Consider the following 26,230-nt stretch of genomic DNA (forward strand, 5'->3'; position numbering starts at 1 on the left):
GCGCCCGGGCGCCCCCCCTCCCACCGCCGCAGATGGTAGCGCCCGGCGCCCCCCCTCCCACCGCCGCAGATGGTAGCGCCCCGGCCCCCGGGCCGCCAGCCAAGGCGGCTTCGGACTCAACCAATAGACGCCGAGAAAGGGGGGGGGGAAGAAAAAAGTCATTAAAAAACATCTCCCATATCTGGGGGACAAAAACCCCCTCGAGTGTCACCTCGGGCCGAGGCGGGGAGCGACACGCCGGTGATATCCGCAAGGGAGTCCATCGTGGAAGGAATTCGGGCAGAATAAACGCGCTCCACGGTTCTGTCTCCCCCCCCCCATCTACCACCAGGAATGGAAGGCTCCGCGTGTGGAGGGGGCGTGGCCTCGGCCCGGGGGAGGCGAGGCCTCGACGCGAGAGGGGGCGTGGCCGGGTGACGTCACAATCCCCCGCCCGGTGTTGTGGAGTCGCTCGCTGCGCTGCTGGGCGACGCGAGCGCGGCTTGGGGCGTCCGCTCCGCTTCCGCTCCGCTCCGCACCCCGAGGCCCCCGGGGGCCCCCCCCGCCCCCGACCGCCCGGAGGGGAAGCCTGCTGCTCTCCGTCGGCGGGCCGGGGCGCTTCGGTGGGCCCGGAGCCCCGCGTCCGCTCGTCGCGTGGAAAGGGAGGTGGGGGGGGTGGGGAAAGAAGGGAGGCCGAGCCCCGCCGCCGCCGCCGCCCCGGCCCCGGCCCCCCCGGTCCCGGGAGCGTCCCGCAGCCCCCCGAGGGCCACCATGAAGTTCCAGTACAAAGAGGACCACCCCCTTCGAGTACCGGAAAAAGGAAGGGAGAAGATCCGCAAGAAGTACCCGGACCGGGTCCCGGTGAGTGAGGAGTGTGCGCGGTGGGGGGTGGGGGGTGGGGGGTGGGAGGGGGGCTGGAAACCGAGTGGGGGGGATGGGGCAGCCGGGGGTGGGGGGTGGAGGGGCCGGAAGCTGGGGGTGGGGGGACGTGAGCTAGAGGTGGGGGTGGGGGACGGAGGTGTAAGCGGGGGTGGGGGTGGTTGGGGATAGGATGGAGGGAGGGGGTGGAGGTGGCAGGTAGGGGGGACTAGGGGGATCGGGATGTCGGGGGGGGCTGCCTTCCCCTGGGTGTGGAAAGTGCTTTCCCGAGAGTCCTTGGGGGTGGGGGGTGGGGGTGGGGATCAGTCCCCGCAGGAGTTGGTGGGGTGGGGGGGGGGCTGTCATTCCCTTATTATTGTCATGGCTTGGGCCCTGTCGGATCCCGCAGCCTCGGCAGACGCGCGGCTGTGTCACGGGTGACTCAGCGGGATGGAGGAGCTCAGGGGCGGGGTGGGGGGGGGGGGGCGGGGGGAGGACCCCCCTGTGGCCCCCGTGTGGCTATGTGTGACTGTTGGGGGGGGAGGGTGGTATGTGTGCAGTGGGGGGTGCTACCTGCGCGATCTCTGCGCAGGATCGTGGAGCTGGAGAGCCGTGGGGAGCTCAGATGGTTTCTGGGGGGGGGGGCAGGGGGGGTGGGGGTGGGGGGGAGGAGAAGCCCTGGATGGTGTCGTCCTTGTGTTTGCTTAGATTTCAGGGGAGGCCTGGGGGGGGGGGCGGATTGCGCTACTAGGTCTCCCGACAACAACAAGGTCACGGGTTTTCTGCGCCACAGCCAGCCAGCCGGGGTTAATCATCATCTTTGGGGCTCCTGCTTCTGCTCCCCACCTCCCGGGATCTTCTGATCAGAGGGTTCTCTCTCCCTCTCTGCTCCCTGTGGACCCTGCTTCAGGAAATCAAACTAGTGCAGGCAGTTGTGTGTGGGGGGGGGGGGTGCTGTCTCAGCATCCGGGCTTTTCTGCCTCTCAGTTGCTTGCTTTTCCTCCTCTCCTGTGGCTGCGCAGCTCTGTTGAGAAGGCAGGGGGTGGGGGGGGTGGGGGGGTGTCGGTCACGAGCTGTTGGATTGGGGGCGGGTTAATAAATGTGGTTGCCCAGGGGCCAGTGGCTCCCGCCTGTCATCCCAGTGACTCAGAGGCGAGATCTGAGGATCAGGTTCAAAGCCAGCCCCCGCAGGAAAGTCTGAGACTTGTCTCCAGTGAACCACCAGGAAGCTGAAAGAAGCGTCCCTCTTTGGCTTTAGGCAGGGAGTCGAGGCCGAATCGGGGGGCGATGGAGTCATTTGTCTATTGATTTGGTGCAGGTAGACTCGGTTTTCCTTCCCCATGCTGACTTCACATTGGGATCCTCGGGTCTCAGCCTCTGGAGTAGCTGGGTGACAGGCATGACGTGAGCACCAACACCCGGCCACGAGAAACAGCCACATGCTGATTGGACCGTTTCCGTGTGACCCCCTTTAGACTCACACCCTTGCCATGCCAGTGCGCGAGCAAAGAATCTGAAGCATAGGGAAGTAGATTCCTAAAGGCTTTTTTTTGGCATTGCCAAGCCGGTGGCCGAGCTGGGATTTCCGTCCCAGGCTCACCTAACCCCCCTCCCTCGTTGTAGCACGGTGTCTCCATCTTCTACACCAGCCTTTTTTCCCCTGCTCTTAGGTGGGCCTTAGACTCAGCCTGGGTGTCGTCCTCGAGTTCCGAGCTCTTCTGCTCAAGGCTGGGGCTCTACCACCGAGCCACAGGGTGGACCCCTTCTGTCACCCATTGGAGATAATGGTTTGCTTCCTGAGCAGCTAGGATGGCACGAGTGAGCCACTTGGCACCCAGCACCCGGAGGTTATGGGTTCAAAGCCAGCTGAAACAGGAATCTCAGAGCCTGGTCCTCGGTGGACTGCCACAGTGCTAGAAGTGAAGCTGTCACAGCCCAGCTCTGTGCAACAAAACAAAACTAAGAGTACCCAAGATTTGAGTTCAAACCCCAGTACTGGCACAAACAACCCCTACTTCCTTGGGAGGATTGGGCCTCCGTAAGGGGCGAGGTTTTTATCGTCCCTGTTTCTCATTTTTGTGCTGGTGGTGGCCTTAAGCCCCAAGACGTTTGTTCAGAGCCGTGCTTGCTTTTCTAGAAATTTCCCTTGCCCTCAAGCGGGGCCTGTAATCTCCCCTTCCCTCTGAAGTGCTTAAAAGGGTAAGGAAGGGAGGTCCAGTTACAGTCTATAACCCCAGCTCTGGTTATTCCCATACTCCCAAGTTTAACAGGTGAGGCTCAGGGGATTTGAAATATTAGCCACGGGGTGGGGGGGGGGACCCAGAGAAACTGATCGCTTTTAGAAGTTCAAATGGAAAAGAACGAGGTTACAATAAAAATGTTCATTAACAGCCAGTCACTGCTCCCCCCCCCAAGCTATAAAATAAGATGTCACGGACAACCGTACCTTTCATAAATGGCAGTTCAGGAGGAAGAAGAAAACCAGTCAGCGTTGTGCGTCGTGGCGGTACTGGGACTGAGCTCAGTACCCTCCCGCCCTGGCTTAGGTGTGCCCTCAAGGCCGGCGCTCTATCCCCTGAGCCGCAGCTCCGCTTTCCTTCAACGGTTTCGCCGCTGCGTTCAACCTGCGCCTCTCCCGGCCCTGTCCCGCCCGCTTTAGTTGGATTCAAAGTGCGATGCTCAGCTCTGGGCCCCGCGCGGGCCGGGATTACAGGCGCGCTCACGGTGCTGTCCGTGCGCTCAGTGCGGCTGTCCTGTCCTCCCCCAGGTCATCGTGGAGAAGGCCCCGAAAGCCCGGGTGCCCGATCTGGACAAGCGGAAGTACCTGGTGCCCTCTCCGACCTCACCGGTAAGGCCCGGAGTGTTTTAAAAAAAACAAAAGCCAGCTTTAGCCCCTGCCATCCCGGCCACTCCGGAGGCTGGGATCGGAGGATCGAAGCCAGGCCTGGTCAGGACAGCCCGCGAGACCCCAGTGAACCCCCAGAAAAGCTAACGGGAGCCGGAGCTCGCGGCGGCAGAGCGCCAGCCCTTGAGCGGGCAAAGCTCAAGGACAGCGCCCAGGCCCGGAGTTCAAGCCCCAGGACCGGCATGAAAAGGAAAGCAAGCTTGACTCTTCCTAAAGGGGACGGGGCAGGATGGGCTGGGTTGGTGTTCTGGAAATTACCCTGCCTGCTAATCCCTCGTTCTCTCCTTCCCCCCCCTCCCGCCCCCCCCCTTCAGTTGGCCAGTTCTACTTCTTAATCCGGAAGAGAATCCACCTGCGCCCCGAGGACGCCTTATTCTTCTTTGTCAACAACACCATCCCCCTACCAGCGCCACCCATGGGCCAGCTGTACGAGGTGAGGGTTTCGGGGTACAGTCCCCAGCCGGCGGGGCACCGGCCGGCTTGTGTTGATAGAACTGCTCAGACATGGGGCAACTGGTGTGGATGCCCGGATGGAGGGAGGTCCCCGGAGGGTGGGTCTCTCCTTGCAAAAGAATGGAGGTGTCGTCCCCCCCCCCCCAAGATTGAGCCCCAGGCAGATGGCTTGTTCCTGCCGGGCCAGTGTGTGGCTGCCTAGACTGGCGTTGATTGAAATGGCAGGAGGTGATTCCTGACCGCAGGCAATGCCAGAGCCATCTTGTGCGTTCACCCTCTTGCTGCGATCGTGGGGAACATGTCCGTGTTTATTTGGTGCGGTCCTGGGGCTTGAACTCGGGGCCTGGCTGCTCAGGGTCTTCCACTGATCCACAGCTCCGCCTCTGGTTTTGTTTTTGTTTTGTTTGTGCTCATTGGAGATGAGAGCCTGCAGGACTTCACTGCCCCGGCTGGCCCTGAACCGGGGTCCTTTGGATCTCAGCCCCCCCCCCCCCCGAGTTGCCGGGGTGACGGGGGCGAGCCACCAGGGCCCAGCCGGGAGGGAGCCCCGGAAGCCCGAAGCGGCGCCATGGCTCGAGCAGCAGAGTGCCCCGCCTTGAGCCAGAAAGCTCCAGGACAGCGCCCAGGCCCCGGGTTCGAGCCCCAGGGCTGCACACAGCGAAACCCGAGGGAGTGACGGGGTGGGTGACGTCCATCTTCCCTCTCTCCACCCCCCAGGACAACCACGAAGAGGACTACTTCCTGTACGTGGCCTACAGCGACGAGAGCGTCTACGGGAACTGAGGGGGGCCGCCCGGCCGGTGGGGGCGCCCGGCCCCGCGCCCCCGCCTGTCCTTCTCCGTGCTTCTCTCCCTCGTTCCTTCCTTTCTTCCTCCTCTCTTCGTTTTCCACCCTCTTCCTCCGCGGCACGGGAGGCCGGGGCCCAGGGGCATGAGGCCCCCGTCCCGCCTCGCCGGGGACCCCCCCTTCACCCCGGAAAGCCGGAGGAGCCCGGTCTAGGAACCGATCACCCCCTCCCTCCCCCGGGCGGGGGTTCGAGGTTCACCCCGCCCGTCGTACCTGAAGCATCCCGGCCGGCCCCCCCCCCCCCCCCCCCGTCTCAATTCCCCCCCCCCCACCTCCCCGTCCTGTGGGGCGCGGGGTCCCCCAGATGTGCGGATGGAGCCCCGCGGCCCCCGGAAGCAGCGCCCCGGCGCACGGAGGGCACGGAGGGGTCGGGGTCGCCTGAAACCGGAGCGAAGCCCCCGGCGCACGCGCGTCCCGGTGATCCCACGGGGCCGGGCCGCCGGCCGTGGACGGAGCGAATGGCGGAGCCAGGCCCCGCCCTCCCGTCCTGAGGGGGCGGGGACGGTGGTCCCGCCTGTCAATCATGCAGGACCCCGCCCCCTGCCCCCCCGCCCCCCCAGTTGAGGCGTCCGGCAGCACTGCTCGTGACGGCAGTGTAGGTAGGGGCTGGCATTTCTTTCTCTTTGCTTTATTTTTACCTTGGTTGTCGTTTTTTTGGGGGGGGTTGAGGAGCAGGAATTGCACCCAGATGTTGCATCTCAGTTCATCTCCGCGGAGGAAGGACCCCCTCCCCCCCAAAATCGGGGCAAAATGGGTGGGATGTGTGTGCCTCCGTCACGCGCGCAGGCCGAGGAAATAAAGCAACCGCTTCATCTTGAAAACAGCACACCCGGCGTGCACACGTGCATTTATTTGGCGTGGGTTTGAGTAGAGGGGGGCTTTGGACCCCCAGAAAACAAGCGTCGTGGGTGCCGGTCCAGGCGCTCGAACTCGGGGCCTGGGTGCGGTGCAGTCAGTACGAGCTTTGGCGCTCAGGGCCGGTGCTCTACCACCGAAACCACAGCACCAGATCTGGTTTTTTTTTTTTTTTTGCCAGTCCTGGGGCTTGAACTCAGGGCCTGAGGCACTGTCCCTGGCTTCCTTGCTCAAGGCTAGCACTCTACCCACTTGAGCCACAGCGCTTTTTTCTATCTATGTGGTGCCGGGGAATCGAACCCAGGGCTTCACGCATGCGAGGCGAGCGCTCTACCCCTAGGCCACGTCCCCAGCCCCCAGATCTGGTTTGGTTTTTGGCAGTTCATTGGAGACACACTGTTCCCGCCCAGGCCGCCTTGGCACTGTGACTCTCAGTTTTCTGCCTCCGGGGTGGTTGGCATGGCGGGCCTGAGCCACCCCGGCCGGCTTGATGTGCGCTCACGGTTCCTGGGGGCTTGGGGGTGCCGGTGCACACCCCGAATGACATGGGTGAGCTAATAACACTGCCCCAGGCCTCGCGATCGCCGTTCATTCCCTCGGTGGCCACCAGGTGGCAGCAGGCGCCCATCGGCTCCCAGGGCCTCCCGGCCTGGGAAGCAGCAGAGTCGATTCCAGAAGGACCACGGGATTCCCAGCACCGTGTCGGTGGCCCCCGCCCGTCAACCCCCAGCCACTCAGGAGGCTGAGCTCTGAGGACCACAGTTCAAAGCCAGAGTCCCGGGGCTTGAACTCGGGGCCTGACGCTGTCCCTGAGCTCTTTTGCTCAAGGCTGGTGCTCTACCACTAGGAGTCACAGCGCCACTTCTGGTGAGTCCTGGTGGGTTCATTGGAGATGAGAATCTCACGGGGGGCTGGGGATATGGCCTAGTGGCAAGAGTGCTTGCCTTGTATACAGGAGGCCCTGGGTTCGATTCCCCAGCACCACATATACAGAAAATGGCCAGAAGTGGCGCTGTGCACAATTCACAATAGCCAAAATATGGAAACAACCCAGATGCCCCTCCACAGACGAATGGATCCAAAAAATAGGGTACTTATACACAATGGAATACTACATAGCGATTAGGAATGGTGAAATATTGTTATTCGCAGGGAAATGGTCAGAACTGGAACAAATAATGTTGAGCGAGACAAGCCTAGAACACAGAAAACAAAGGGCATGATCTCCCTGATATACGACTGTTAAGAAAGGGAGACGGAGAGACAGTAGAGACCAAGTCTGTGAACACTGTATATGTGCTTGATACATTGTATATTGTATATATGTCAACCTGACCTAGACAAGGGATAGGAAAACAGGTCGTAAGATATCACAAGAAATGTACACACTGCCCTACTATGGAACTGCACCCTCTTTGCACAACAACCTTGTCAAAAAATTTGTGTTCAATTAATAAACAAGAAGTGGCGCTGTGGCTCAAGTGGCAGAGCGCTGGCCTTGAGCACAAAGAAGCCAGGGACGGCGCTCAGGCCCCAAGTTCAAGCCCCAGGACTGGCCAAAAAAAAAAAAGGTCTCTCGGACTTTCCTGCCGCCCTGGCTGGGTTGGAACCGATCCTCAGGTCTCAGCCTCCCGAGCAGCTGGGACCATGGGCGACTGCGCTGGCTTGAGGATTTTCAGTTGTTCTACAGTGACGAGTGACAGGAGAACGCACGACCTCCGTCCCACCAGCCCCCCCCCTCCCCACCCGCGCGTCCAGGCCATTTCCCACGTGGGTGGTGTCCAGGGAGGACCGCGGCTGCCTTTGTCCCCCCCCCCCCGCTGCCCCCCCCCCTCACCCAAGAGATGAACAGAAAGAAAGAAAGCACAGCAAGGAAGAAGTCCAGCCCCCCCCCCCCCCGGCTGCTGCCCCCCGCGTGTCACCCGGGCCGTTTCCCTTCTGGCCGTGGCGACCTGAGGTGTGAACGCCGTCACTTCCCTGGGCGTTCTGTGGTCTTGCACACTCGTCTCCTCTCCCGGCCGGGCGTGGAAGGGATCGACCACGGCTGTGAGTGACACGGAGAAGGGGGGGGGGGTCCAATGCCGGGGTCCCCGGGGAAGAAATGGCGGGTGATGTCCCCCATCTTCCAGACCTGCGCCCCCTGGTTCCTGGATGGCGGCCAAGTTGGTGGGAGAAGAGGAACTAGGTAGGGTAAGCCTTTCTCTGCGTCTGTTTCTCTATCTCTATGTCGGTCTCCCATCTGTCTGTCTGTCTGCAGGTCCCCCGTCCCCTTCCCCTTTAGCCCCTCCCCCATGCCTGCCTTCGCCGCAGCCCCACAGCCCCCCCGGCTGATGTGGCCGGACACCGGGCCTTGAACTCACGACCTGAGCGCCGCCCCTGCTTCATTTTGCTCAAGGCTGGCGCTCTAACCCACGTGAGCCACGGCGCCCCTTCTGGCTTTTTCTGCCTATGGGGCGCTGGGGAATCGAACCCGGGGCTTCGGGCCTGCCAGGTCACGGAGCTCCCTTCCCAGCCCCCTCCACCCCTGCAGGATATCTTTGCCCTGGAGCCCACGGCACCCCCCCCCCCCGCGCCCTCGCGGCTCCCCCCGTCACCCCGGCTCCCCCCGGGGGCTGAGATCGGAGGATCACGGTTCAAAGCCAGCCCGGGCGGGAACGTCCACGACACTCTCGTCTCCCACGCACGCCTCGACAAAAGCCGGAAGCGACGCCGTGGCTCAAGGGGTCGAGCGCCCAGGCCCCTGAGTTCGAGCCCCAGGATGGATGAAGACGAAAAGGAAAAAGAAAAGAAAGGCCGAGGCGGTCAAACTTGAGCGTTTCACACTCCTCATAGCAACCGATGTTTTATTGTATTATTATTATTATTATTATTTAAACTTTTTATTAGCGCCTTTACTGCACCTCGAACTCAGGGCCTCACCCCTTGGCCTTGCCCACGCGAGGCAGGCGCTCTGACCCCGCTTGAGCCACGCCTCTGCGTCTGGCTTTCTGTGTTACGTGCACGCGAGGGGAGAGCCTCCCGCACTTTCCCGAAGCCCAGGCTGGCTTCGAACCGGGATCCTCCGATCTCAGCCCTCGGGGGGAGCCGGGGTGACGGGCGGGAGGAGCGGGGCTGGGCCCCCCTCAGCCTTGGGTTCCGGCCTTTCCCAGGGAGCAGCGCCCCGCGTGTCCCCTGGAGGCGGATCTCCGCTGGCCTGGGTGTCACCTGCCTCCTCCTGATGGCCGTCACCATCACCCTGGCCGTCCTCACCCCGAAACGTGAGCAGATCACCCCCTTATCACCCCCTCTCCCCCTCCCCCACCGCCACGGCCTGGGCCTCACGGAGCCATCGGCAGAGGCCAGAGCCCCCAATTCCACTGGGCTGAGGCCCTGGTCGGGTCCCCGGCGCTGGGACCCCCCTGGCTGCCCGCGTTGTCTCAGCTTTGGTCTCATGGCGGTGTGATTCTTTCTTGCAGTGTCTTCCGAGGACACAGCGACCATCCGGCAGCCAGGTGGGCTGGGGGATCCATTTCCGTATGTATGTACGTAGGTCAGTCCTGGGGCTTGAACTCGGGGCCTGGGAGCTGCCCCTGCGTTGGTTGGTTGGTCGGTTTCCCCTCTGGCGGGGCGCTCTACCGCTCGAGCCACGGCTCCACGCGCGGCTTTTTGGTGGTTTCATGGAGGGGGGGGGTGTGGATAAGAGTCTCACGGCTCTTTCATGCCTGGGCTGGCCTCGAACCGCCCCTCCTTGGCTCTCAGCCTGGCGAGCAGCTGGGATCGCAGGCGAGTCCGGATGCCCGGAGTAACGGAGTCTCTCTCTGCCTAGCCCTTCTGGATGGTTCTTGTCCCCAGCCCTGGGTGTGGTTCCGGGGCGGCTGTTACTACTTCTCCAGGGAGTCCGTCACCTGGGGGGACAGCGAGCGAGCCTGCCGCTCCCGCGGCTCCAGCCTCCTGTGTATAGATCGACGGGAGATGGTACGTGGCGTCTGCCTCAGTTTCCCCAAGTTCTGGGAGCCGCAGGCTGGTTGACTTTGAACCGTGATCCTCAGATCCCAGCCTCCTGAGGTGTTCGGGTGACGGGCAGAAGCCATGAGGCCCGGCTGATGTATTTATTTAGTGCCAGTCCCTGGATTCGAACTCAGGGCCTGAGCACTGTCCCTGGCTTCTTCTTGCTCAAGGCTAGCACTCTGCCACCTGAGCCACAGCGCCACTTCTGGCCATTTTCTATATATGTGGTGCTGGGGAATCGAACCCAGGGCCTCATGGATACGAGGCGAGCACTCTTGCCACTAGGCCATATCCCCAGCCGCTGTTCATTTCTTTTTTAAGCTACTTCCGTGCAGTTGAGGCGCGATTGTAATAAGAACTCCACGCCTGTGTTTCTTACGACCAGGATTTCTTCTCCTTGAAGTATTTCTTTTGGATCGGGGGGATCGACAACAACACTTGCCAGCAGAGACGACTGGGGAATGAGACGGATTGGCTTTCTGCTTCAATAAGTAAGTAGTGTGTGTATGTGTGTGTACTGGGATTTGAACTCTGAGCCTCACCTTCTCCCTGGGCCTTCTTGGTCCTAACCGGCTGCTCTACCCACTTGAACCATCTCCTGTGGCAGGATTTGGACGATGATTTGGCGAGCATTTCTGCCTGGGGTGGCTCTCTTTGTTGCGATTTATTTTTGTCTTAGTTTGACATTACATTGGCCTATTCTTTTTTTTTTTTTTTTTTTTGTAAGATGTAGTAATTCTGTCCTTCCTTTAATATAACTAATTGTCTTTGGTTATTAAACAAGATCACTTTAGCCAGAAACAGATTCAAAGTATTTGGTTTGTTGCAATAAACCCTGATTATAGAATTTTTTTTTTTTTATTAATTGGACATAAATTTTTTTACAAGGTGATGTGCAAAGAGGGTGAGGGTGCAGTTACATAGTAGGGCAGTGTGTACATTTCTTATGATATCTTACAACCTGTTTTTCTATCCCTTGTCTAGGTCAGGTAGACATATATGCAATATACAATGTATCAAGCACATATACAGTATTCTCAGACTTGGTCTTTACTGACTCTCTCTCCGTCTCCCTTTGTTAACAGTCATATATCAGGGAGATCATGCCCCTTTGTTTTCTGTGTTCTAGGCTTGTCTCACTCAACATTATTTGTTCGAGTTCCGACCATTTCCCTGCAAATAACAATATTCACCATTCCTAATCGCTATGTAGTATTCCATTGTGTATAAGTACCATATTTGACATTACATTGGCCTATTCTAAATCACATAGGAACTGTGGTTTAGAATTCTGTTAACAAGCTGGGTGCCGTGGCTTCACCCCCTAGAATCCCAGCGACTCGGGAGGCTGAGATCTGAGGATTTCCGTTCCAAGCCAACCTGGGCAGGAAAGTCTGGGAGACTTTTCTCCTCCAAGGAACCAGCAAAATGCTGGAATGAAGCTGTGGTTCAGGTGGTAGAGCGCCAACCTAGCTAACGGGTAGCGTGTCTGAACCTTGCGTTCAAGGCCCTATACGTCACACACACACACACACACACACACACACAAATGAAAGTTTCATGTTCTCTCAGAGGCTGACCGTTACTAAATTTCATGACGACCAAGCTGCTTTGTTTCAGGCCTCCTCCTACTGACCACGGAAGGCAACAGACGTGTCCATCTTACAAAGCAAAAGATGCTTGTGCTCTTCATAACTGTGAAGCGAAAAACAAATACATCTGTAAGAGTGACAAGATTAGCCGCGGCGTCAGTGGCTCCCGCCTGTCACCCAGCTACGTAGGAGGCTGAGGGCTGAGGACCACAGGTTCAAAGCCAGCCTGGGCGGGAACGTCTGGGAGACTCTGATCCCCAGTTAATCACAGAAAAAGCCAGAAGTGGCGCCGTGGCTCAAGTGGTAGAGCGCCAGCCTTGAGCAAAAAAAGAAGCTCGGGGACTGCGCCCAGGCCCCGAGTTCAAGACCCAGGACTGGCACCAACGAAGGAATGAGAAGATTGTATGCAAGACTTGCAAAATTAAAATGGCTTTTGCTCGCTAGTGTGTTGGTTGATTTTTTATAACATTTATTTCGCATTATGGTTTGAACTTGGGCCTTGCGCTTGCCGTGCATGCATTTCTAACCAACCGATTTCGCACTTTGGATTAAATACAATTCATGTCCAAGCGCCGGCGGCCCCCGCCCGTCATCCCCGCTACTCGGGAGGCTGAGATCGGAGGGTCGCGGGTTCAAAGCCAGCCCGCGCAGGAAACGTCTGTGAGACTCTCACCCCCCGTGAACCACCAGAGAAGAAAGGAGCTAGGTACTCTTTTCTCGACCTCGAGAGAAGGACCAAGATGTCAGCGCCGGCGTGTTCTTTCAGAACGGAAAACATCAGAGGTTTGTCAGTGACTCACGGCGGGAGGAGAACATTCTCGGCTGTTTCAAAGGGGGACCAAGTCACCCTCGCCCCGCTGAACCCCAGCAGCGATGGCCGGGCTTCTCAGAGCTGCCTCCAACTCCCAAGGGCTGAATGGAAGGAATGGTCCCCCCGTTTTGTCCTCCCTCCGGCTTCACCGACCTCTTCTTTCTCTCAAGAACCGAGGGAGAAGGCGTTGAACACGAGGCCCAGCACTGGCACGATATTTATGTGAAAAAGATCATTTAGTTATATTTTAATTCTAAATACCAATTATTGCATTTCAGGCATGCCTTTCTATTTATGTTTTTTGGAGCCGTCCTGGGGCTTGAACTCAGGGCCTGGGGCGCAGTCCCTGAGCTGTTTTGCTCAAGGCTGGCACTCTACCACTTGAGCCCGTACGTGCAATGAATGCTAGTAGATGTTGAAGAACTTGTTTATCAAGAATTCGTTAACAGGGCTGGGGATATGGCCTAGTGGCAAGAGCGCTCGCCTCGTATACATGAGGCCCTGGGTTCGATTCCCCAGCACCACATAGACAGAAAATGGCCAGAAGTGGTGCTGTGGCTCAAGTGGCAGAGTGCTAGCCTTGAGCAAAAAGAAGCCAGGGACAGTGCTCAGCCCTGAGTCCAAGGCCCAGGACTGGCGGTGGGGGGGGGGGGGGATAATCTCATGGGACTTTGCTGCCCAGGCTGGCTTTGAACCACGATCCTCAGATCTCAGCCTCCAGAGTCGCTGGGATGACGGGCGGGGGCCACCAGCACCTGGCAAGAGGTCATGGATAATTGATGGTGCTCATCTCTCAAACGCAACGATGAGATTGGAATGATCCCTCCTGTCTTCGCATGCTTGAAGTTAGTTACCGGGGCAGCAATTTCAATTCGGCGAGTTTATCTTTTATTTTTTTGGTTTGGCCAGTCCCGGGACTCGAACTCAGGGCCTGAACACCGTCCCTGGCTTCTTTTTGCTCAAGGCTAGCACTCGGCCACTTGAGCCACAGCGCCACTTCTGGCCGTTTTCTGTCTATGTGGTGCTGGGGAATCGAACCCAGGGCCTCATGTATACGAGGCAGGCACTCTTGCCACTAGGCCATATCCCCAGCCCCAGAAGAGGTCTTTCCCAGGCAGTGTGTGGATTAAACGGTCCTGCTCTGCGTTGGTAGCTTGGCTGTTGATAAGGACGAGGGGAACTGCTTTGGGGTGAGAGCGTTTGAACTGCCAGGCTTGGTCTTCACCTGGTTTCTGCTCCCGATGGGATTCCGCCCGCCCCAGATGGTTCCCGGAATGGAGGGTGAGGTGTATTTTGGGGTTCCTTGTGTTCCGCCCATCTTATTCAAAGTCACCTGATGGGCTGGGAATATGGCCTAGTGGTAAAGTGCTCGCCTCCTGTACAGGAAGCCCTGGGTTCGAGGCCTTGTGGCTCAAGGGGCAGAGTGCTAGCCTTGAGCAAAAAAGAAGCCAGGGACGGTGCTCAGGCCCTGAGTTCGAATCCCAGGACTGGCAAAACAAGACAGATCAAAGTCACCCGATGTAAAAAAGTAGCCAATCAGGAGCAGAGTGCGAACCTGGCCCTCGGCCAATCCGAGCAGAGAGGCGTGGCTTGCGGCCTTAGGGATAACCAAGGCAAATGCATTGGGCCCTGTTCAAACTAGCCAATCAGGAGCAGCATGTGAACCTGAGCTCAGCCAATTAGAACAGAGGGGCGGGGCCCGCCGCCTTAGGTATAAATAGGGGAGCCACCTGCCTGTTCTGTGTGCGTTCCGGAGCCAGATTTGTAGCCGGGGGTCACACCCTGCTGCACAGAAGCCAGTTCCACCTGCTGAGACCCCCCCCCCCTTTTATTTTCACGGCCAGCATGTGACCCCCATGGTTCTTGGAGGGCATTTTTGTGCCAGCTGTTGAGTCAGGTTCGCCAGCGGGGTGAACAAACTGCTACTCGCGCCCCCAAACCCTTGCACTGGGGGGACGATTGTGCGCTCCGCCGCCCACCTGTCACGTTCCCCTCAAATGCTGATGGCGAGGACAAGGATGAGAACCTTACACGTTTATTTGCGGGGTGTGCAGATAATGACGTTTTGGGTCCACCCAGCCAGCTGGACCAGCAGATCTGACAGCTGTTCCCCCCCCCCCATCCTGCATGAAGCCCTGGGTTCGATTCCCCAGCACCACATATACAGAAAACGGCCAGAAGCGGCGCTGTGGCTCAAGTGGCAGAGTGCTAGCCTTGAGCAAAAAGAAGCCAGGGACAGTGCTCAGGCCCTGAGTTCGAGTCCCGGGACTGGCCAAAAAAAAAAAAGAAAACCAAAAGAGGGAATGTCTTTGGTACCCCACCCCCCCCAGGCCCAGCGGGGTTCTGTCCTGACTCTTTGGTCCTCCCCCTCCATTCTGTGCAGGTTGGGATGTGGTGGGAATGGCCCACGTGGAGTTCTAGAATCATCTTCCTCGGGAGGCCAGCAAGGAGCCGCACGCCTGGAATCCCTGCTGCTCGGGACGCTGGGAACGGAGGGGGAGAGGTTCAAAGCCAGCCTGGGCAGGCAAATCCGTGAGGCTCCGCTGACCGGTGAATGGCCACGATTTGCGAGCGGAGCCGTGGCCCAAGAGGGGGAGCACCTGCCTTGAGCTGGAAAGAGGCTCGGCGAGAGCACCCCGGTTCTGAGTTCAAGTTCTGGGACACGCACACGCACGCACATGCACACACGCACAGTCTGGGTTCTGTGTCTGTCTCATTTCCTTGCACCTGCAGCCCCCCCCCAGGGGTCCCGGGTTCTGCGGGGCTGGCCGGGTCATCGAGGCCGCCGCCGCCCCCTCCGCATGCAGATGTAGGCGTTCAGGCTCAGGCAGTCCTCGGCGTACGCCTTGAAGCTCGAGCCGTACACGCAGCAGGTGCCGTTCTGCATCGCCAGCAGGGTCAGCCTGGGGCCCGGGGGACAGCGCGTGACACGCCCGGCCGCGAGTGGGGCTAGGGGTTTGACAGGGGATCCCCCCCCCCAGGGGCGCGGACACGCGTGGGGTGGGGGGGGGGGACACTCACTGCTGGGCCTGGAGCTCCGAGCCGTCTTCCCACTGCCACGATCCGTTCGCAGGGCTTCTGACCAGGCCCAGCCAGTGGTAAGACTTGAGCAGCCTCAGGAAATCCTGGGGGAACCCACGGGCGACACACAGGGCTCGCGAGGGCCTGGGGTGGGGGGGGTGGGGGGACCCCCCGACCCCTCTCCCTCCCACTGCGAGGAACAAGGCCTGGCAAGCACTAAAAAACGATCTGGGTGGGCCGGGCGCCGGTGCGACTCAGGAGGCTGAGCTCTGAGGATGGTGGGTTCAAAGCCAGCCCGGGCGGGAACGTCAGGAGACTCCGATCGCCCGTGAACCAGCAAAAACAAAAAAGCTGGCAATGGAGGTGTGTGGTTCAAGGGGGTAGAGCGCCAGCCCTGATTGAGCACAAGAGCCCCCGGGGGGGGGGCAGCGCCCATCTAATCCTCATCCATCCATCCGCCAGGTACACTCTCTGTCTGTCTGTCTGTCTGTCTGTCATCTCTATGATCTTTAAGTAGTCGTACGAAGGAGTCCACGTCCCCCCCTCTCACCCCCCATGCCCCCCCATCCCGGCCTCCCGCCCTGACCCCTGAGGATCTTGAGTCTGCGTTCGGCCCCATCTCTAAAGCAAGTCCGCCACCTGCTGCTCCCGGCTGTAGACTCTCAGGAGGCTCGAGTTCAAGGACAGGCAAGCGGCCCGGCTCCTCTGCCAGCTTCTCCTCTCCTTGGAAAAGTGGTAGCAGGCGTGTCTGTAGTACACCCAGGCCTCAGGGCACGGGGCCCCGCCGGCTTCCAGAAAGAGGGGGGGCGCGCCGTTCATTCTGCCACTCTCGGAACCTTCTAGAAGAGATTATCCACCAGGAAACGGAGCCATCGCCTTGAGACTCCACACGTGGCTCCGTACGCTCGTGGAGGCCCAGACTTCCCATTGCACGCAGCTCGCTCACGCACACTGGGTTGGTTTTGTTTTTTTCGGTTGGTGGTGCCAGTCCCTGGGATTTGAACTCGGGGCCGGGCGCCGTCCCTGAGCTGCTTTCGCTCGAGGCTGGCGCTCTGCCCCTTGAGCCGCGGCGCCGCTTCCAGCTTTGGCTGGTTCACTGGGGATCAGAGTCTCCCGGACTCTCCTACCCGGGCTGGATTCGAACCATTACCCTTACATCTCAGCCTCCCGAGGGGCTGGGCTGACGGGCGTGAGCCCACAACCCGGTTCTAAAAATAGAAAATTACGGCGAAATGCCAGACAAAAATCAACGGCTCCCTCCCCTCTGAATCCTGTTGGAGACATATTAAACCTTAGCACATATATATATACACATACACATATATGTGTATATATGTATATACATGTGTGTTTATATGTATATATGTGTGTATATATGTGCATATGTATATATGTGTATATACATGTATATATGTGCATATGTGTATATGTGTGTGTATATATGTGTTTATATGTATATGTATATATGTGCATATATATGCATATATGTATATTTATTAACAAATCATCATTAAAATTACTTTCCATTCCCCGATTAACATAGACAATCTCTCCAACCTTGTTCCTTCAACTCACCTGTGGGAGAAACGGAAACTTCTTGGTGGGGAAAGGGCTGCCAAAATAATCCATAATTATTAAAGTAACTTGTATCATTTAGCAACTTACAGAACCCAAACAAAAACAATAGGGTTTTGACCGAAAAGCAAAAAAAAAACCAACCCCACGAAACACTAAGAACATTTCTTCAAGACAGTTTTTACAAATACTAGTGTATTATAACTGTTTCATGCTCAGTGTTTTTGTTTGGTTTTTTTGCCAGTCCTGGGTCTTGAACTCGGGGCCCGGGCGCCGTCCTGAGCTTTTCCACTCAAGGCTGGCGCTCGACCCCTTGAGCCACAGCGCCGCTTGTGGTTTTTCTCTGACACTAGAGATGAGAGTCTCACGGATTTTCCTGCCCCGGGCTGGCTTGAACCGCGACCCCCCGATCTCAGCCCCCTGAGTGACCGGGTTGACAGCGGGGGCCCCCGGTGCCCGGTGGTCTAAGCTACTTGGGTGTGGTTATCACTTACCAAGTAGGAAAACCGCGGTCCAGATGGCTACCATCACCAGGAAACGAGTCACCATGGCAACAGCAAGGAGCCGGACGGGAAATAAAGGAGCTGCAGCCAGAGATAAAGAGGAGATGAGAATGGAAGAGACTGTTGGGCGTGGTGGCTCCTGCCTGTCAACCCGGCAACTCGGGAGACCGAGAGCTGAGGATCTCGGGTTCAAAGCCAGCCTGGGGCTTTGAACCCTGATCCTCAGCTCTCAGCCCCCTGAGTCCCCGGGGTGACAGGCGGGAGCCACCGGTGCCCGGCTAACCACATCGTTTTCAAGCTGATCTTCAGGCTACGACTAGGAGACGAACGGGTTGCAGAACGTACGGTGTTTTCTAGAACCTTCCGTCACGGGGTGCGAGCCTCAGGTGTCGGCATCCTTTACAGGGACCGTGGATTGTGGGTTCGTTCTTAAAACGACAGCATCCGTGAGTCCCTGGAGAAAGGTAATTCGCACCCACAGATGAGCTACGACTCCTGCCACGCTCATGGGACGTTTGTGTGCGCTTCATCTGTTTCACAATTTGCCCGCATAAATGTGATCTGTCCTTGTGAGTTGACCTGTCTGTCATTGTATGTTTTTCTGCATTTTTCACTAATAGTGTCTATGTTAGTATCTAAGTGTGTGTGTGTGTGTGCGCGTGTGTGTGTGTGTGCGCGTGCATGCGCACCAGTTCTGGGGCTTGAACCCAGGGCCTGGGCTCTGTGTCTCAGCTTTTGTGGCTCAAGGATGGCGCTCTACCACTTGAGCCACACCTCCATGTTGGCTTTTTGCTGGTTCAGTGGAGATCAGAGTCTCATGAACCTTGCTGCCCTGGCTGGCTTGGAACTGCGATCCTCAGACCTCAACCCCCCTGAGTGGCAGGGAATGACAGGGCGGGGGGCGGGAGGGGGGACCCGTGCCCAGCTTGTCTATTTGCTAGAGAAAGAGGGTTCATCTGGAAAGCAGCTAGAGGGTACGGATAGCTCCATCTCTAAGCGAAAGACTGCTAACAATATGGAAATGTAGGTGGACATTCTGGGCATCTTAAAAAAAAAAAGATCCAGAACACAGTGAGGCCCCGGGGGGAGGGCAGGGGGGGGTGAGGGGAGGAACCCCAAGCGCCAGGCCTCCCGTCCTATGAAATCACGCGGGTCGCACTGGACGCCAGGACGTGGAAACGACAGGCGTTCTCTTGGTTGCTGGTTTCGCTTTCCTTTCCCACCGTCTTGTGTGTTCGTGTGCCTGTCTTTGGGAGGGTAAATGGAGGCACAGGAATGGGGGGGGGACAGAGGGTGGACAAAGGCAGCCGTGGCCCTCACTGGACACGACGTGGAAAATGAACTGGACACCTGTGGGTGGGGACGGGGGGGGGGGAACAGAGAGAGAGAGAGGGAAAGAGAGAGGGGGGGGAAGGGGGTGCAGGGTCCATAAAGAAATGCGCTCGTAACCTGACTGATGGAACTGTTGCCCCTCTGCACATCACCTTTTTAATGGTTTTAAAATGGTTTAAATATATATATATATTTAACTATCTATCTATCTATCTATCTATATAAAATATATACAGGACACTATATATATATAACAGAGAAGTCAGGTGACACAGTCACATACCCAAGGCCTGAGGGCGCCGGTCGCGAATCGGCCCCATCGTCAGACACGAGGCAGACATCCGCTGTTCGTCATCACCAAAGGAAGCCCAAGAGCTGCTCTTTCGGCTTTGCCTCCCTGTTTTCTTGCTTCGTGGTGAGATGAATGTTTGTCTAGGCAAGTTAAACACACACACACACACACACACACACACACACCAAAGCAATGAAGATAGATGGATTTCACACCGTCCACTTGGGCGTGACATAATGATTGATGAGTTCAAAATACTGTGCAAGTATGGCAGATATTTAAAATACATATGTAGAGGTGTTGGATCAAAAAGGATGCCTTGAATATGCGCAAGAATGTGCATATGAATAAGGCGTTCATGGAAATCACTGATGATGGTTTTCTGTTGATGGTTTTCCTTCCCTTTTGGAGGGGAATCAGGATTTCTTTTGGAGATAACGTCAGATTAGGTGGATGTTTGGCTATGTACCACAGAAGATGTTTTAAAATGGGAAGACAGCGGCTGGAGGCCTGGCTCAGGTGGTAGAGCACCATCCCCGAGCGGGAACATCAAGTACTGAGTTCTAATCCTCGTTTCAGACGGAAACCAAAGGAAAAAATGAAAACAGGACGCTGTCCTCTCTACAGCCTCTAGGAGGGAGGCTGGTGGCCACAAGAGCTAACATCGCAGCTTCTGAATCTTCAGTAAGTGTGCCCACCATGGTACACCACTGGATACAGTGCCAATGAGGATGAATACAGAGAGTTACAGAGTGATAGAAGATAGAGAGGTGGATGATAGATAGAGAGATACATAGATAGATGATAGATAGGCTAGATAGATAGATGATAGACAGACTAGATAGGTGATAGACAGACTAGATAGGTAAATAGACAAAGGAGAGATAGACTAGGTAGATAGATAGATAGATAGATAGATAGATAGATAGATAGATAGATAGATAGATAGATAGATGGATAGATAGATGGATAGATAGACTAGATAGGTGATAGATAGACAGATTAGATAGGTAAATAGATAGACAAACAGACTAGATAGATGATAGATAGATAGACAGACTATGTAGGTAGGGTAGGTAGATAGGTAGATAGATAGATAGATAGATAGATAGACAAACATAGACAGATACAGATGCTTCACCTGGTATCTCTCATATGATACTCATTTCTTTCTTTCATTTTTTTGTTTTTGCCAGTCCTGGGGCTTGAACTCGGGGGCCTGAGCACTGTCCCTGGCTTCCTTGCTCAAGGCTAGCACTCTGCCACTTGAGCCGCAGCGCCACTTCCGGCTTTTTTCTATGTCTGTGGTGCTGAGGAATCGAACCCAGGGCTTCCTGCGTGCTAGGCGAGCGCTCTACCACAAGCCACATTCTCAGCCGTGATACTCATTTCTATTCAAACGCCCAAGAAAGAACACTCTCTCTCTCTCTCTCTCTCTCCTCTCTCTCTCTCTCTCTCTCTCTCTCTCTCTCTCTCTCTCTCACCTGATCAGAGGACGGTCCTGAGTCGTGCGGATGAAGCATGAAGACATTGCTGCGTTCTGATCTGTGACTTGAAATCGAACGTGGAGCTGCGGATGAATCTCGCCTTCTGATCTCATCTTCCTGTGAGAACCCCCCCCCACCCCCTGCCCCCTCCTTCCCCCCCCACCCAAGCCGCAGCCTTCCCTCACCAGCCAGGGGCCCTGGTGAGCTTTGTAAAGGCCATGGCTACGGCGGCGGCTGGAGGACTCGCAGGTCCTGGTGACAATGGTGAAGAAATAAATTCTTTTAAAAACAGCTAAAAATAAGTCGAACGTTAAAAAAAAAAAAAAAATTAATATTGAAAAATAAGTTGCTCAAGACACGTTGTAGTCGTAAACTGCTTCATTGAGTGGCAGCTCCTCTAAACAACTACTTAAAGATAACAAAAAAAAATCCAAAAGGAAAAGAAGTTAAAAGTATATAAAGTATGGGCGTAGTAAGTGTGTAAATCTACAGAAAGAAATGGGGTGTTGCTCACCATCTGAAAGGGGTGACAGTGATCACAGGGCACTGTATTCATCAATGACTTTGCACACCTACTCACAGCTAATACAAATGCAGAGCACAAATGAACGCACAACAGGTCGACCTGAGAAGAACAGAAGTGGTTTGGCTTCTACCAATATTCTTTCAGTCAATCACCTTCCCCCCCCCCCCAAAATGGAAACATCTCTTTTCATCCTTACCGTTTCTTTCGACACCTCTTTGGTTTTGCAAAGGAAATGGGGTGCGTGCCCAAGGCTCGAGTTTTTCATCAGAGAAGCCGGCACCTTGGCCAGGTGGGTTATTTTTACACCCTGTGGCTACAACTCAGAATAAAAACAAATGGCAGGGTGAGAAAAGAGAGGTGTTTGGAAACAGTGTGTTCAGCCTGGTTCCTGTGGCTCAAGTGGTAGAGATAATATTATTGAGATTAGTGGCTCAGGTGGTAGAGTGCTGGCCTTGAGCAAAAAGAAGCCAGGGACAGTGCTCAGGCCTGAGTTCGAGACCCAGGACTGGCCCAAAACAAAAAAACAAAACAAAAAATTGAGATATCTAAATCTATCTATCTATCTATCTATCTATCTATCTATCTATCTATCTATCTATCTATGGACTCAGGGCCTGAGCACTGTCCCTGGCTTCTTCTTGCTCAAGGCTAGCACTCTGCCTCTTGAGCCACAGCGCCGCTTCCGGCCATTTTCTGTCTATGTGGTGCTGGGGAATCGAACCAGGGCTTCCTGCGTGCTAGGCGAGGCGCTCTACCCCTAGGGGTTCCCAGCCCCCCATTAGGTATTAAAACCAGATACTGTCGAATGGGAATGGCAGGACTATCTGTAACGTCTTGCTGTTTCTCTCTCTGTGTGTGTGTGTGTGTGTGTGTGTGTGTGTTTGTGTGTGTGAGAGAGAGGAACCAATTTGTAATAAACAAATATGTGCCCCGAGCAATGGGGGAATAAGAAATGGGTGAAATGAGGAAATTCCTTGAGAACAATGGCGAGAACCCCAGACGCACCCACGCGTAGTTGGTAGCAGAACCCAGGTTAATGAGGGAAGGAAAGATCTGGAAAGGCCTAGGTTAACAAAGACTAAGACCGGGCACCGGCGGCTCCCGCCCGTCATCCCAGAGACTCAGGAGGGCTGAGATCTGAGGATCAGGGTTCAAAGCCAGCCGGGGGCAGCAGGAAAAATTCCATGAGACCCTTCCCTCCAACGAACCAGCAAAAAAAGCCAGACACGGCGCTGTGGCTCAAGAGGTCAAACACCAGCCTTGAGCAAAAGCAGCTCAGGGGCTGCGAGTTCAAATCCAGTAACTGACAACATGCGTTTTATCAACAGTTTATTAGGCGGGGTTAAAAAAAATCAACAACCTGTTTGTTTAGAACAGATATTCGTTATGTGCGTCTGTTCTTAGGCTGGTCCCGGGGCTTGAACTCGGGGCCCGGGTGCTGTTCCCGAGATGTTTTCTTGTTTTTCTTGCGGTGGCCGGGATTACAGGCGTGCGCTACTGGAGCCCACCTTCCGGGACTCGATTCGCAGTGTAGGCCTTGTGAGAGGAGCAGTCGGCGGAGTAGACGTAGCCTCCCCGCAGGTAAGGACAGTGATTCTCTTTCCACTCTTGGGTGTTTACCCTGCATCAGAAAACAAAGATCATGGGGCTGGGGATATGGCCTAGCGGCAAGAGCGCTTGTCTCGTATACATGAGGCCCTGGGTTCGATTCCCCAGCACCACATATACAGAAAACGGCCAGAAGCGGCGCTGTGGCTCAGGTGGCAGAGTGCTAGCCTTGAGCGGGAAGAAGCCAGGGACAGTGCTCAGGCCCTGAGTTCGAATCCCAGGACTGGCAAAGGAAAAAAAAAAAGAAAACCCCAACAACACAGAAAACGACGCATGAGTACCACAAATTCCACTGGCGAGCGTTGCGCGAGTGGGATTCTAGATGATTCTATTCTGCCATGACGTTATGCATTACTCTTATAGATGAGAGACTGGGTTTGTTTGTTTCCCTAATTACTTCCCACACGCGTCCCTCCGACAGCCTCACTGTTATTGATTCTTGCGTGCTCTTTGCATGTGGTGGGCAGGCAGAGCAGCTCCCCACGCGACCCCTCCGCGCCCCGGGAAACGCCGTGGGTGCCAACACGGACTCACAGGTTTTGCTTTAGTTGGGGCTCAGCTGCCCAGACCCAAGGACCTGTTGTTGGCCTTCATCCGCTTGAGCAGTAACCATCCTTCTATCTGCAAGGTGGATACGATCTCCTAGTGTGAAAAAAAGGCAAGTCACGACACGCAACTGCCCAGACATAATAGATCTGCTCCATTAATATTATTGTTATTGTTGTTGTTGTTGTTATTATTATTATGACAGTCCCGGGGCTTGAACTCACAACCTGGCGCTCGACCCCTCGAGCCACGGAGCCACCTCCGGTTTCCTGCTGGTCTCCACGGGAGATGAGAGTCTCACGGACTTCCCTACCCGGGCTGGCTTTGAACCGGGATCCTCACAGCTCAGCCTCTTGAGTAGCTGGGACGGCAGGCGGGAGCCGCAGAGCCCGGCATGACCGGGTCATCTTTCTATTCCCAACCCAGCCTGACGTCCCACGAGTTGGGTTTTGGGGGTGACATGCAATACTCCCGGGATGGGGAAACTGAGTCCTCCCCCAGGACCCAGGTGGGGCTGGGGTTGGGGGGTGTGGGGGGGGCGTCTTACCAGCTCCCCCCTGGTGTCTATCTGCAGCAGGTGAGCGCCCAGCTCCCCGCAGGCCCTCCCGGCTCGCCTCCCAAGCCGCCATGTGTGGAACACCTGGTAGGAAGTGTTTCCAAGCCCGAAGCAGTGCCGGGCAGAAGGGTGGCAGGAACATTCTAGAACAGGGAAACGGTGTTGTGACGGGAGCACCCTGTGCTCTGGACCGCTGGCGTGCCGCCTCTTGAGCCACGGCTCCACGCCAGCTTTGCGCTGGTTCACTGGAGAGGAGCGGCTGGGTGGGTTTTCCTGCTGCTACCCCCCCCCGGGCTGGATTTGAACCCTGATCCTCAGATCAGGGATGTCTCACCCAGGTGAGAATGGACGCGTGCATTTGGGGGAAGTTTATTTGTCACAATAATCAGAAGTACTGGGGCTGGGAAGGTGGCCTAGGGGTAGAGCGCTCGCCTTGCACGCGCGAAGCCCTGGGTTCGAATCCTCAGCACCACACATATAGAAAAAGCCAGAAGCGGCGCTGTGGCTCACGGGGCAGAGCGCCAGCCTTGAGCAGAAAGAAGCTCAGGGACAGCGCTCAGGCCCTGAGTTCAAGTCCTGGGACTGCCAATAACAGAAACGTTCTTGAATGATACTCACCCTCATGAGGGACAAATGAGCCCCAAGGGAGGTTTTTCTCTGTTGTTCTCCTAGTCTAGAAAATACTATGAGGACAAAATAAAAGAAGGCAGAAATTAGTTGTGTTTCCGATGTAAAATTCATTCTCCATAGCAAGTCAAGCCATCCCTCTACTGTGAGAACAATTTCTGTGTGTGTGTCTGTCTGTCTGTCCGTCCTGGGTCTTGAACTCAGGGCCCGGGCGCTGTCGCTGAGCTTTTATTTTGCTCACGGCTGGCGCTCTACCGCCTGAACCACGGCGCCACTAGGGGTTTTGTTCCGGGTGGGTGGGTGGGTCGCTCATTGGAGACAGGAGTCCCGTGGATTTTCCCGCCCCGGCTGGCTTCGAACCCCGGTCTTTAGGGCGCTACTCACGGGCTGGTCAGCAAGGCGGCCCCGGCGGCTGCCAGCGCCAGGCAGGACGCGGCGAGGATGGCGGGCGATCAACCTCCATGCGGGGGTGTGCGGGGCTGGGAGATCAGAAGCAGAGCGACAGTCACCTCATTGCCTGGACACCGACGAGCACCCCCCCACCCCACCCCACCCCGAACCCCATCTTCTCCGTGAAGCCTCCTCCTGTCCCTCCTGGTCCACCTCGAAAAGGATCCTCTCAGCCGGGCTCTGTGGCTCCCGCCTGGAATCCCGGCTACTCAGGAGGCTGAGATCTGAGGATCAGGGTTCAAGGCCAGGCTGGGCAAGGAAGACCGTGAGACAACCACCCAGAAAGCCAGAAGCGTGGCCTCACGCGGTTAGAGCGCCAGCTTGGAGTGAAAAAGCTCAGGGGACACAGCACCCAGGGCCACGAGTTCAAGTCCCCAGGACCCACAGAGCAAAGCAACACATAACACACCAACAAAAAGCACCCACGCGTACCTGTGTGTGTGCGTGGATCACCCCGATTCCTCCTGCGTGTGGGGGGAGCACCCCGTGTTCTGGACTCCCTGTCTGGTGCTCTGGGGAAAATTTCACCTCGACGTAATGGACGCTCTCTTCCCCTGGGGTGGCTCCCGGGCTCCCTGCCATCTGGAATCTTCTTCCCTTCTGGGGTGATTTCCCAAATCTGATCTCCGCGTAATTCCCCCCTCGGCTGCTGCCTTCTTCGGGTTTGTTCTGGAACGTTCCGGCTGCATCCACGGTGGGCTGGCATCTCTGCAATCCACACACGGAGCAATGACGACCTTGAAGCTGACCTTGAAGCTTCTCTGGCTCTAGGCGGGGCGCTCTACCGCTTGAGCCACGGCGCCATGGCTGCTTTGGGGTGGTCCCTTGAAGAGCAGCGTCTCACAGCCTTTCGGGCCCGGGCGGGCTTTGAACCACGACTCTCAGGTCTCGGTCTCCCATGGGGAGCTGGGATTACAGGCGTGAGCGCCAAGGCCCCAGCCACAACACTGTGTTCTAGAACGGACTGTTTCCTTCACCTGCCAGGAAACCAGCTTTTCTCACTGCTCACGCGGCTTCCTAGACGGCATCCCCTCTGAATATTAACTAGGAAACACGTGAGCAGAGAGGGGCTTTGTTCCTACGAAGCGTATAAATGCTATCAATAATAATAATAATAATAATAATAATAATAATTAGTCGTGATGGTGGTGATATGTCATTTCCCCAAACCAAAAAATACTATTGCCTAAGTCGGAGGAAGTCGAGGAGGAAGAGGTGGGATTGGTGCTGAGAAATTTCTGGAAGCTTCTAGAAAGCTACCAGGTAGTTTTGCACGCTGAATTCCCAGAAGACAGTGATCAGCCCTCAAGAAATAATCCCCCAAAGATGCCTAGGATGCACCCCTTACACTACTATTTACCAAATAAAATACAGATACTGATTATTTACACACACACACACACACACACACCCAGTGTTGT

General features: G+C 56.3%; 2 protein-coding genes across 2 annotated transcripts; one reads left to right on the top strand and one right to left on the bottom strand.

Annotated features, from left to right (window-relative positions):
• Positions 1-674: 674 nt before the first annotated feature.
• Positions 675-25,675, top strand: LOC125342882 (gamma-aminobutyric acid receptor-associated protein-like 1). Its single transcript, XM_048335206.1, is given in 6 exon segments — positions 675-840; positions 3,605-3,670; positions 3,673-3,685; positions 4,057-4,175; positions 4,913-5,011; positions 25,660-25,675. Coding segments are annotated over 5 exon segments (354 nt in total). The 5' UTR covers positions 675-750; the 3' UTR covers positions 4,979-5,011; positions 25,660-25,675.
• LOC125342821 (NKG2-D type II integral membrane protein-like) lies at positions 15,060-16,159 on the bottom strand. The gene is made up of 3 exons (XM_048335127.1): positions 15,947-16,159; positions 15,308-15,411; positions 15,060-15,189 (listed from the first exon to the last, which is right to left on the bottom strand). The coding sequence occupies exons 1-3, from the start codon at positions 16,124-16,126 to the stop codon at positions 15,060-15,062; spliced, it is 414 nt and encodes a 137-aa protein (XP_048191084.1). The 5' UTR covers positions 16,127-16,159.
• Positions 25,676-26,230: the final 555 nt, after the last annotated feature.

This window comes from Perognathus longimembris, chromosome 27 (genome assembly GCF_023159225.1).
Source record: "Perognathus longimembris pacificus isolate PPM17 chromosome 27, ASM2315922v1, whole genome shotgun sequence".
Taxonomy (NCBI): domain Eukaryota; kingdom Metazoa; phylum Chordata; class Mammalia; order Rodentia; family Heteromyidae; genus Perognathus; species Perognathus longimembris.